At 42.9% G+C, this 12319-nt stretch overlaps 1 protein-coding gene across 5 annotated transcripts in view; it reads right to left on the reverse strand.

Annotated features, from left to right (window-relative positions):
- Positions 1 to 12319, reverse strand: part of utrn (utrophin) — a 192038-nt gene that overhangs the window by 141657 nt on the left and 38062 nt on the right. For all 5 annotated transcript variants that reach the window (XM_074616000.1, XM_074615999.1, XM_074616001.1 and 2 more), the window contains exons 31-51: positions 11993 to 12166; positions 11631 to 11786; positions 11354 to 11524; positions 10532 to 10711; positions 9690 to 9818; positions 8665 to 8835; positions 8417 to 8473; positions 8106 to 8252; positions 7230 to 7367; positions 6985 to 7080; positions 6607 to 6777; positions 6133 to 6305; positions 4629 to 4779; positions 3462 to 3637; positions 2529 to 2664; positions 1881 to 2030; positions 1514 to 1666; positions 1324 to 1425; positions 1035 to 1152; positions 307 to 524; positions 12 to 129 (exon numbers count right to left, since the gene is read on the reverse strand). In XM_074616000.1, coding sequence (XP_074472101.1) covers positions 12 to 129; positions 307 to 524; positions 1035 to 1152; positions 1324 to 1425; positions 1514 to 1666; positions 1881 to 2030; positions 2529 to 2664; positions 3462 to 3637; positions 4629 to 4779; positions 6133 to 6305; positions 6607 to 6777; positions 6985 to 7080; positions 7230 to 7367; positions 8106 to 8252; positions 8417 to 8473; positions 8665 to 8835; positions 9690 to 9818; positions 10532 to 10711; positions 11354 to 11524; positions 11631 to 11786; positions 11993 to 12166 — 3085 coding nt within the window. The remainder of the gene's footprint in view (positions 1 to 11; positions 130 to 306; positions 525 to 1034; positions 1153 to 1323; positions 1426 to 1513; positions 1667 to 1880; positions 2031 to 2528; positions 2665 to 3461; positions 3638 to 4628; positions 4780 to 6132; positions 6306 to 6606; positions 6778 to 6984; positions 7081 to 7229; positions 7368 to 8105; positions 8253 to 8416; positions 8474 to 8664; positions 8836 to 9689; positions 9819 to 10531; positions 10712 to 11353; positions 11525 to 11630; positions 11787 to 11992; positions 12167 to 12319) is intronic.

Here is a 12319-nt window from a genome sequence, read left to right on the forward strand (position 1 = left end):
TTTCTACATACATTTCTCAGTAATGGATGTGCGAACGTCCAGATTAGAGGTCTTGTTTTTGATGTTCTGTGCCAGGGTGAAAATGTCCTCTAGCTGAGGGTGACGCTGTTCCAGGTCACTCTTCGTCACCTGCCAAGGAAGAGGCACAAAATCACACAGACACTGTCAGACAAAACTCAAAGGATTGTATTTGGAAGTTCAATTTTACAACAAAAAAAAACATGTACTATTCCATTAATAAATATTCATCACACAAACGTATCCACAACTTTTCTCCGTCTGTCCTCTCTGCTCCCCATCTCTCACCTGAAGACGTCCCATAGTGGCCCTGATCTCATCCTTGTCCCCCACAGTGACGATATTAGACTTCAGCATCTGCGTGATGAGGAGAAGCCAGTCTGCCAGTTCGGTGGCCGTCTCGTTGAGGTCGGTGGGCGCCACGGTGTCCGGCGTGTGCGGGGTTTGGTGGTAGGGGTCCTCGCTCACCAGGCTGGCCATCTGCACAGCTGATGGGACCGCAGACACTGAAGCAGGGGGAGGGGGCGTAAAAAAGGCAGGTCATGTTGACATATAGAGCTTCTTTAAAAGGAAATGATGCAATGAACATTAAAGATGTTAGAGCGAGAGAGGAGGCGCTGCTGTCAGATGGCTCTCTGAGGACAGCGACATCACACTAAATCATGATAAATGAGGCATCCGGGTTTGTTTTAGTGTTTTACGAGCAGAACTTTGTTGCTCACCTCTTATTTGTTATTTCATCATGCATTTTCATGCACCAGATTAAGCCGAACCAATAATGAATTTCAAATCTGCCACCTGAGTACTTATTACCTCTAATACATGTTTATATGTTTGCCGTCTCCGGTTAATGATCCGATATCTCATTTTCTCTGTCTCATTAAAGGCTTAATGCTTCATTGGGACTGTGTTGAATCTTCATCCCTAAACCATTGATGTATTATAAAAACAGACCTAGGGATACAGATATGAGAGAAATCATGAATTTAAATAAGTGCATTCCTATATATCTTTACCAAGCTGCTGGTGCTGGACGACATGGTGCTGTGTCCAAGGAGAGACGGGAGGCTGGAGAGACTCCCTCAGTCGACCATCCAGAGCTTTCCAATCACCTGCCAGCTGCTCTACCTCACTCTATACGCATAGATGGGAACATGTAATTAATGACAAAATATCAGCAGCACATCCAGCTTTTAATGAAGCAGCCAACTAAACTTGTGATGCTTTAACAAGCAATATGGTATAATTATATGTTACAATTAGCAGTATGCCTTTATTAAATCATATTGCTATGGAAACTGGGACCTTTTCATGAGGCAACAGCTGCTGTCGTCTCTGTAGCTCTATAGAATGAGCCAACAGGTCCTCCAGGTCCTTCTTCCTGTCCTTCATGGAAGCCTCCAGAGCCTACAACAGGTAAGAACTCATTTTAGGTACAATGTTTATGCTTATGATAAAAATGGATTGGTTCTTAAGATGTAGATAGACGATCTACCAGTGCTTGGCCAGGGCTCAGGCCTCTGGTTATGATCGTCTGGTGTGTGACGACGACCCAGTCGGTGAGTCGGTTCATCCTGTCCTGGAACTGGGCGTGACTTTGCAGGTTGGTCTCCACCTCCCCAACTTTGTCCATCAACTCATGGGTCACCTGCAGAGGAAAGAGGGGGAGTAAAACAATTAGTGAAAGAAGGAGATGAGAAGAAATCAAAGGGCAAAGAAAGCAGAAAACAGGGAGGACAGGACGTGTTGCAGCTGTCACGACGTTGTAAGTATTACAGTATTACAATGTTTACAGAATAAAGTTGCTTTCACCCAAGACAAAAACTTTGAGGCAGAATAATAAACTAATGAAAAGCTTGCACCTTGCTCCAGTTGTGGTTGATGGCTCTCAGCTTGCCAACATGCTGGTCTCTGCTCTGAGGGCTCACACTCGGACTGGCCAGGATCTGAGGGGCGTGCTTGTTGACCCATCCGAGACGTTCGTTCTGTGCATCCATTTCCTCGGCTATGCCCTGCACGGGAAAAAGCACTACCCTTAATTCCACAAAGATGGACGGATTTGTTGACGTATTAATAAATGATGGTAAAATAAATAAAGGGAAATCAAGAAGTAACACGGTGAAGGTCAGCAGAAGAAAATAGAGTTCTTCCATATAGCCATATAACATCTGTCGTTGTACTTTTCACAATGTGTCTCCACTCTCCACAGAGGACAAGCCTGGCTGAGGTTGTTGTCTGACTGAATGTATTTTCTTCAACAAAACTGCGTTGTTAAAAAACAAGAGAGTTGAGAGTTGGGTTCTGTCTGTGTATGTTTACTGGGTTTGACAGGTTTTGCTTGTGATTGAGATACAGAGAGCAATGAGGGCACGGGAAAAAATGAACAAAGGAAAATACAGTCAGAGCTGGCCATAAAAATAGCTGAATCTACCAGCTCTGGAGCAGAAATAGAAATCTCTGTGCTCCCATGAATCACACTAACATGAGCATGTTCTGGTGCCTTGCTGTACCTTGAGTTCTCTGAGATGGTTGTCAGTGGCAGTGACGGGTAAGGAGCCGACGGCGTTTTCTGCCCGCTCCAACCATACAGCCAGATCCTCGCTTCTCCTCACCAGCTCCGACAGGGCCGGGTCTCCTCCAGCCAGCCTACACACACATACATACACATCATGTACTCAGATTAGGATCTCGATTTCCCGCAGGTTGCAGGCCTAATCCTAAAATTTACATTTAAATTACTGTTACAGACTGATTGGCCACACCGATAATGTTAACCTGCCAAACACGATAAAGAAACGAAGACCGTCGGTGATGGAGAGGGAGCGTTAACCTCTGTGCTACATTATACTGTAAAACCAAATGTTATATAGCCAAGAGACAGCCATGATATTTATCATAGGTGTCAAATAGGGATGGGACGATATTAGGGATGTCATAGTGAGGACATTTTCCCATCGATTACACCGGACGTTTCACAAGAAAAGATGATACTTTGATCTTTAACGTTAAATGGCTGTGTGTCTGGCCTCTCAGGTCGAGCTTTCGCGGCTGTGACCGCTCCGTCCTTCGAACGGCGATTGCCTCATTAACGTTATGGTTCCCTTAAAGCATTGGGTTTAAATGCAAAATATTGCCAAATAGGCACTTTTGCTTTTCGCTTTGACACCAAATCCTCCGCCATCGTCTTGTCTGTCAACTCTCTCTTGTCCCGTGTGAGTGAAATCTGACCAGTATGTTTTGGTGCCATTTTAAGCGTTGTAAGCATATTTTGATGATTATCAAGATAATATCATGAATTGCAATCATGCTGGCCAGGATAATCGCAATATGAATATTTCATATCGTCCCATGCCTAGTATGAAAATCCACATTTGACTACATCCCCTTAATCGTTTCGACCCGTACGTGACGTAACATCCTGTGTGTATCCAAGAATACATTACCAGCGCTGTCTCTCAATGACGTGGTGTTTGACAGTTCTCCAACGCTGACTGAGGGTGTCTAGCTTCTCTTCAAGCAGGGATCCGTCAGGGGATGACAGCTGCCCAATTATCTGCTCCCCAGTGCGGTTCAGTTCAGCCAGGACGGGCCGGTGGCTGACAAGACCTTCCTCCAGCTCCTAAAATACGTATAAAGGAATGAAAGAGAGCATGAGCACAAAAAAAAGGAGGAATCAGGGATCAATCAAGCCGCATAAGCCGATTCACTCAGGGCCAAATCCTTTACTCAAATCCATCTCTCCAGGCAAATCTCTGATTGACACAAAGGCATGATTTGCGGCAAATCAAGGTTTAAGCTGCCAAATCTCTACTTCCACCAAGAGAGATTTAACTTGCCAAGACAGACCCGTAAAGCAGGGTGAGGGATTGTTAAGTCCGCTACAGGGCGAGTCAGCTAATTGATCTCTCAATTCCCATCCACTTGATCCCTCGCATCAATCTCAGCGACTGTGAAAACATGTAAAAGAGCTAGACAGTTTGGAGCGTAACTCGAGCTTTGCAAATCACACTGATAAAAGGTGTTAATGGCGGCATTGCTGTCAGCGATAATGCAGCTGCTTCAGAGAATCTAATTCCCCCCGGAAATGAAATTAGCGCTTTGGAAATCAAACAAAGCTTAATTAGAGGCCTCTTCTCATCTTACTCTTCTGTTCACTTCTCTCCATTTCTCGCTCTGCATAACGAACTAGTAGATGTGCAGTGTGTTTGTTTATCAGGTAGAGTATAGCAGCAGTACAGTATTTCCCCTTGGGGAACAAAATGCAATTATCTCTGGTCTAACATTTCAAACCATGTAGCTGCTTATATTTCAAACATATTACTAGTGCACCCTGGGAAGGTATTAAGCTGGCTTTGAGTTTGTAAACATATGGGATATTGTGAGTCTATATTTTACTATTTAATGTTTATAATGCCACAGGTTGAATACCATGAAAGTTTTCTATAATGTCATCAAAATATGTAAATATAAAAATATATTCTGCAGTTGGTGAGGCTTGCAGATGCCTCTGGGGTGGTGTGACCAGACGCACATGTAACAATAACGTTAAAGACACCAGTATACATGCAAATACAGGCAGTCACGAGCTCCATCAACCCTCCTCCACTGACCTCTTGGTGTTGTCGTGCAGAGTTCAAGTCCAGCTGTCCATCAGGGCCAACGCTCTCCGACAGCAGTGTCTCTGTATCCGTCAGCCACTGGTTCAGGTCATTCATGTCACAGTGGAACTGCCTCCACTCCTCTACTGCCCGGTCAAAACTCCTGCAGCACAACAAAGAAACACACACCAGGTCGTTCTTGATGATTTACATCCAAGGTTGTAAAGAATGTTTTGTAAGGTAAGCTTGAAAAAGTGGAAGGACTGACAACTTCACCTGTTACATATATCTTTTAGGGAAAAATGAAACGGGGTATCTGACAAACATGCAATATGCTTAAGGAAATCTAAACAAATAAATGCTAAACATATAGCAAGCATTGGTTGACGTATGAAACATGTGCATAGGACACTTTCTTTTATCTGACTAAACATCAAACACGCATAATCTTTTTTAAAGTTAAACTTAAAGCTCAGTTCTTGATTTGAATGATGTGAGTGGATCCTGGCTTTGATTGCTCCTTAATAACTCATTAGGAATATTCTCTTTACTTCTCTGCTCTTGTTTAGATGCGAGTGGGCTTCATATAGAACGGGATGAGAGATTAATGAATTCTGGTCTGTTACAGTGCAATCGCGTTTACCCAGTGGGAAATTCCACCTTTTACGATAAGGAAAAATGGCATAGTTGACCTCTATTAAGCGCCAGAAAAATGTCGTAACAATCAGGAACCCCTGACAACACAGGAGAAGTTCACAGAGATGCTATTGAATAAATCAGCATAGACAGAGAGGCTGATTACTTAAAATGGCTAATATAAAAAACAGATCTTTATCTCATTGATGGTCTGCAGGAGGGCTATTTCCTCTTACAGCACCGCTCGGAGCACAACAAATCTGATGAGAGAGACAAGGTGAGGAAATTAGTTTTTGGATGAGCAATTTTACAAAATATACTCCATTCTTTTGATTTTTAATGATGCCCAGAGGTTATTGTGATTACAGATGGAGTGCTTCAGCATTTCTGTGCGATGTGAGCATGTGCTGCACATACTGTACTCAGCAAAAGACTGTTTATGCCCGAGGAATTGTGTTGATGGTAGTCAAGGTCACCCAGTGCGTGTGTGTGTGTGTGTGTGTGTCAGTAAGTGAATGAGTGAGTGAAAATGTGAATAGGCATGAGATTGTTTATGCCAGAGGAATTGTTTTGATAGTAATCAAGGTCAATGTGTGTGTGTCTGGCTTGATTGTGTGCCTTGGACTATCTGTTTATCTGTTCCTGCTGTCTCCTGACTAGCGGACAGCTGGCATTTACTGTCCCTGCAGCTTCGGCCACATTCCCCGACACACACATTCACACACATCTGAAAATAGCAGCTTGTTCGCTTCTCTCCCCTGTCGCAACCTTTTCTGTGGAAGACGTATTAAAGTTTGACTCTACACCTTGATTTCTAGTAAATGAGTGCATGTGCTGTGCGATCTGTTGTAATGGTTGTGTGTGAAGTTGGCGCACGCACCCCTTGCGTTGGTTGTACATGCGGTTGACGCGATCCCACTCGGCGTTGAGCTGTGTGAGGGCGTCTCCGATCTGGGCGACCTCAGCAGGCGAAGCGTCCCGAATGGCGTCGGGCTGCCGCTCGTGGATCCCTGTGACCTGCTCACCAACACGCTCTAGATTCTCTTTGATATTCTATAAAAAAAGACAAATGCACAATGAAGGAAAAAAGGACAGCTTGATGACAGAGGGAGGGGAGGAGAATAGTTCACGCATGTCAGAATGATGGCAGAATGATTGATAACAGAGCACTTTGTTTGGGAAAGCTCTCCCCAAAGTGCAGAACTATGTCTATTAAATCATTTCTTCTATTTCTACTACAAACAAAAGTTCATTAACTTTTCCTTTTCTGCTTTTTTCTTGTTTAACTTTATGAATACACTACAATATCAGATTATTTTTGTGACGTTTACGATGACAGTTTTTGACGACCCACCCTCAGTGTGTCCTCCTGGCTGGAAAAGTCTTCGTAGAGCCCCCCGCTGAGCTCAGAGGAGTTCAGAAGCAACTCGTTGTCGGCCATGGCGAGGAGCACTTTGTTGATGTCCAACAGGTAGTCGCAGGGTCTCAGTGAAGCAGCGCTGCTACGCTCCACTGAAGACATCTCCTACACCACAGATGAGCAGGAGAAAAATGCAGGGCAGAAGAAAGTGAGTGAGGAAAACTGCATTAACACCTATTGTGCCTCATGATAACAATACACTCAATCCAATCAAGCACTTACAGTGAAAGACACAACTCAGTGATTAAAGTAACATCCTAGTTAGTGTCTATGTGTACAGACCATGTGCTTATGCATGTGTGAAGCCCTCACCTCGGCTGAAAACTCTCCAATTTGCTCTGTGAAAGTGTAAGTAGACGACGACTCCACAGAGACTTCGACCTGCCTGATTCGTAGCACCCTCAACTCCTAAAGCAGGCAAACACACACATTTACAAAACCACAACAGTGCAAACACAACATCACAGAGAGTTACGTTTTCTTGGATTAAAAAGAACAAACATTCCCATATAACCCGGGTTTAAGGAAGACACAACATATGTTTTAATGCATCTCACCCTGTGAGCAGAATATTGGCTCTGCAGCCGGAGCAGCAAGAGTCTCAACTCGTCCCTCTGGCCGTCGTCTGAAGTTTGCTGCAGCAGTTCTTCTCCTCTTCTCAGCAAGTCTTCCACACTGGCTTTCTCCTCATCCATCTGGTGTAGAGACAGACGGGTCAAACGAAGAGTTCAAAAGGCTGCGATTCAGATCCAACTTATTTGGAGAAACTACAGCAGTCTTCAATACATTTTAAATCAATTCACTTAGCATAAGAAAGAACAACTTACACACCAGAAAACTGACATTAGCTGTGAGTTGCTCCTTTGCTAAACAAGCAACACAGAGTGGAGACGATGTGGACGCTTCTCAGGGAAATACTGTTTAAAACACATAAGAGCTTCCCGACTGCCTGAACAGACCTGACCAGTCCAAAGCAAGGTCAGTGTGCCAGTGTGTTTAACGTCATAAACCTTGATAACACAGATTGAATTCCAGACTTGTTAGGCCTTGAAATGCCCAATCAAAGCTCGTCTTATCAGGAGGCGGCTTTATATAGCCTGTAGCACGGCTTATTCCTCACAGAAATACTCATAAAACTTCAGAAAGAGAATAATAGGCAACCCGGGGCAATTGTCTGTGCATGTTTTCAAATTTCTCTGGAAAAATTGCTAGAGATGGCCAGACAATAGATAGAGTGCCTATTCCCCTATTCACAATATTACTGTGCAACATTTGGGGCTCAATTTTAACAAAGCTATTACTACTTGGCTGCTCATTCCTCGTCTATGTGTACGTATCTCATAATATAACCAGAATTATGAATCATCATTATTCTGAGAACTGTTTTTTTTTTGTTTTTTTTTAAACGAAATGCTACAAGTGACCTTGTTTACCTCGTCATCGTCCGGGATGTTTGCTGGGTCCTGCTGCTGCTGCAGAGCCTTCAGCGTGTCCTGGAGCTCTGCTTGAAGGTCCCTCACCTCACTGGAGACCACAGCCTGACTCTGACTTTCTGCTCGGATCTCCTGGCTGTGAATGACCTGATGAGACACAGCAGAAACACACCTCAGGTCAAAACAAGTAAAATATATGTAAGTATCTAACTGCATGCTCAAAGAGTGTTCAGCTGTGGTATAATTTGTGATAATACTCTGACTCCAAAAAGTCTCAGTAGCTATTTTCAATGTGGATGAAATCGCTGTACCTGCTGAGGTATCTGCTGGTTCAACTCAACGTTACCCGACTCCAGACAGGTCATCATCTGAATGCAAAAAGACAAGGAACAGATGAAGTGACTGTACACACTATACCACATGCTTTCTATTTGAACTTTTTTTCTGCGTATAGCAGGATTAAATTCCACGCTGCATTGTGCATTAGTGAACGTGATAATGCATGTTGTCTTGTTTGATGCAGTGATTTAAGGTTTACATACAGAATGTGCTTTTGTACCTTGGCTGTTCTGATGTGTTGGGAGACTTTGTCGAAGTTGCAGTTGAGCTCATCCAGTTTGGGCTCCACCACATCTCGGCAGGCGGGCCCCCTGCTGGTCATCAGGATGATGGCTTGGTCCTTCACGTTGTCCACACGTAGACTGATGTCCTCCAGCTCCTCCAGCATGCTCTGAGGAAAGAGCACAGAGTAGCTGCCTGGTCATCTATGTAGATCAGTCTATGCTATCAGTCATTCTCTCTCAGACTGTGTAGCCTTGGTTCAGACCAAAGAGCTTAGCACAGCATGTACTGATCAAGGTTAGCGGGGCCAGGCACCAGCTGATATTTAGTGGAGACCTTCAGTTATCATGGTGAGAGGAAGGGAAGGGTTAAGAATTTAATATAACTATAAGAGAAATTATTTGAAACGACCATAAAAGACTCTCCTCTTTCCTCATTTTCTCATCATGTTCTTTCCCATACAACCTCTCTCTTACCCCGACTCACTCTCTTTTGTTATTCCATTTGGTGACGCATGGTGAAGTTGGGCAATTATTATTAAGAACTACAGAAAATGTCCAAATATGTGTGCTTCTTGAAAATTCCTATCTTAACAAAGCACAAAACATTTCTGCTGCAACAGTGGGCGATCCAAAATGGGACATTTAGAAATGATTGATCATTGCCCTGCTATTCCTTTCATGTAGAAAACACATTAAAATCTCTGTACACCACAAGGTAACAGGAGGGGATTTTCTTGATGGATTCTTGCAGAATGCATTTCCTTGCCAGAGGAAGTAATTTCCATAAAGCAATTCTAAACTACTATTAGATACTGCTTGTCATGCCATAAGCTCTGCCAATTCTTATATATATATATATTCAGACGTATAAACTAATAACTTTGTAATAAAAATATAGGAAAAGACTGTTTTTTAACTGTTCGTACCGTGTGTGTTGTATCCATACTTTAGGGCCATTCTTTCTTATTATTCATACTGATGCTTTTTCTCTCTCACACAATGTAAAAACTTCCTGCCTTACCTGTACCACCTTCTCCCTCTCTGCCGGTGCGAGCCGCTCCGTCTCGTCCAGGTGGATCTCGGTCTGGTAGAGCCAGGTGCTGATGTGAGCCAAGTTCTCATCAAAAATGTCCACTTCATTCTGGTGACTCTGCGTTCATACAACGACAAACGAGAGCTCAGTGTTTCCATTAGGAAATAAAAACATTAATTACTGTCAAAAGGTGCTCCTGCGCTTCCCCAATTTACTACTTAATCTAAAATAAAGGCATTTTAATGATTCTCTGAGGGTTCCATTAACTTTATATGACTCGCTGCAGTTCACAATTACAAGAAGAAACACTTCTCTTCAAATGGTAAATATATTTTTTATTGAAGAGGTGATTTGCATGTCCTTGTCTTGTTCTTGATTTAAGTTTATTTCTTTGTGAAGCTACTGCGATCACTTGGCTTACACAGAATAATGAGAAGATCTCTTTTATTTGAGTTGTAAAGAAATAACCTTGTATGTAATGCCATTTTTTCAAATCTTTCCAAAGTTGGGAAAAACTACTTTAAAATTCAACTTTTTTGATTTTCAAAACTTTAATTATTCCAGCACATTGGATCTGTTTTATAAATGCAGTCAAAGTTGATAAAAGCATTCTCATTACCGATGCTAAAAGGATCAGCTAAGACAAAAAATACATTTATCCTCCCGAGAGTAGCCTGTGCTCATTTGCAAATGATGGCAAATAAAAGTATTGTTTAAGCATAAAACTATAAAAAGCAGGTGAGAGATTCTACTTACTCAGAGAACATAAAATAAAGAACACAGCAACTCTTTATTTATTCAGCCTTACTATATCAAATATTTGCACTCACCAGCACAGCGCTGAGCCAGTCCTCGGTCCAGGTGCGGACGCGGCCCCAGGCTTCGTTGATGCCACAGAGTTTGTCCTCCAACTGAACCTCGCTGCCCTCCACCAGAGTCTGTAGACCGGCGCTGGTCTCCGTCAAACTGGACAGCTCCACCTTACGACGCTCCGACTCCTTCAGCAGGCCCTGGAGGAGGCACACACACACACACACATAAAATGTGAAGACCTCCATGTTTCAATAATTTATTGCCAAATCAGCTAGCTGTCGTTAGGATGTATTGTACAACACAGACACACACTGTAATGCACACAAAACTAAAGCAAGAATCAAGTCAATATTTACATATTCAACTGCATATACAAAAACAAGTACATTTGCAGAACAAAAAAGTACATTTGAAGAAACGTCTACACACTTTTGTGTACTGTAGTGTGAACCTGTAACTCATTTTAAATTCATACTGTTTCAGTTTTAATGCCGTTGCTGAGTCTTTTGTGTGAAGAGGTCAAAAACGAGGTCGGTTCAGATCATATTAAAGTTTCAGTCCTTTTCACTGAATGGGGATCTCAGAGAGAGACAAAAACCTTTCACTATTTAACGGTGGATGTGGATTCAATCAACGCTTTTTAACATTGAAGCACTCTCAACCATCCCACATTTCTTTTCATAATGCTGATGCGGTTTATCGCCAGTGTTAGAAAGAGACAAGATTGGTGTTTTCAGGGAACATCCTACTGTCTCTCTGCTCCACCTACTGGCCAGAAGGAGAAGCACTCCTTTGCTCCTGCTGAAGAGATTTGATGAAAGGTTTGGACAGTTACTCACATTAGCCCACGCGATCTCAGCATCAATTTCAGCTGGCATGTCTCCACAGCTGTTTTTCTGCTGGAGCTGAGCCTCGTTGGTGGTCAGCCACTCCTCCAGGGTGGTGCTCTCCTTCTGGAACTTTTGAGACAGAGACAAAGCTTTTTCCAGGTCCTGCTTGCCCTCCGTTACCTGTAAAGAGAAAGAAAACAAAGCTGTCTTAAACTGGTCTAACAAATATTGAATATTATATTATAATACAACATGAGCTGCATTTAGAACATGAGAATTAATTTACCTGTGCTCCCAGGTCATTGTAGAGAAGTTTGAGAGCAGTGAGCTGTTCGTCCATGGACTTGGGGTTCTCCGTCTGCTGTTTCTGCACAATCTGTCGACCAGTCTTTATCACCGTCTCCACCTCCAGCTTCACCTCACTCAGCAGCTTGTACAGTTTCTATAATTAAATATAGAGAAAATTAACCTGAGTAAGGGTGAGATAGACTTTTTGTGTTTGTGCCTGCATAAATGGGTAGCTAGGCTGCCAGTTATTTTTGTTTATCACCTTTAAACCTTTAATATGCACACAAAATAATTCACAAAATTACAACTAAACCATTTGTGTTTGAGTAAAAGAGACATCGAGAGAGTTGTAGCTCTCACCATGCAACCACCGAGGTGGGACTGGAGTTTTTCCGGATCCACGTCATTGACATCCAGAATGTGCAGCTCATCCTTGGCACCGTCCAGCACTCTCTTACAGTCCAACATGCGCTGCTCAAAGTTAGCTGGCTTCTGGAAGAGCTGATACTTTGTGGAGATCTCCCTCAGTTTCCTCTGCAGTGGGTGAAGGGAGAGGTTTTGTAAAGTCATACATCTGTGTCACAACACAGATAACACACACATACTTCTCTTGCCATGCTTGAGCAACACAGAGAGACCGATGCACGCTTTTATAACTAGCAGGCTAGACTATTGTAACGCTCTCCT

This window comes from Sebastes fasciatus, chromosome 18, assembly GCF_043250625.1.
Source record: "Sebastes fasciatus isolate fSebFas1 chromosome 18, fSebFas1.pri, whole genome shotgun sequence".
Lineage (NCBI taxonomy): Eukaryota > Metazoa > Chordata > Actinopteri > Perciformes > Sebastidae > Sebastes > Sebastes fasciatus.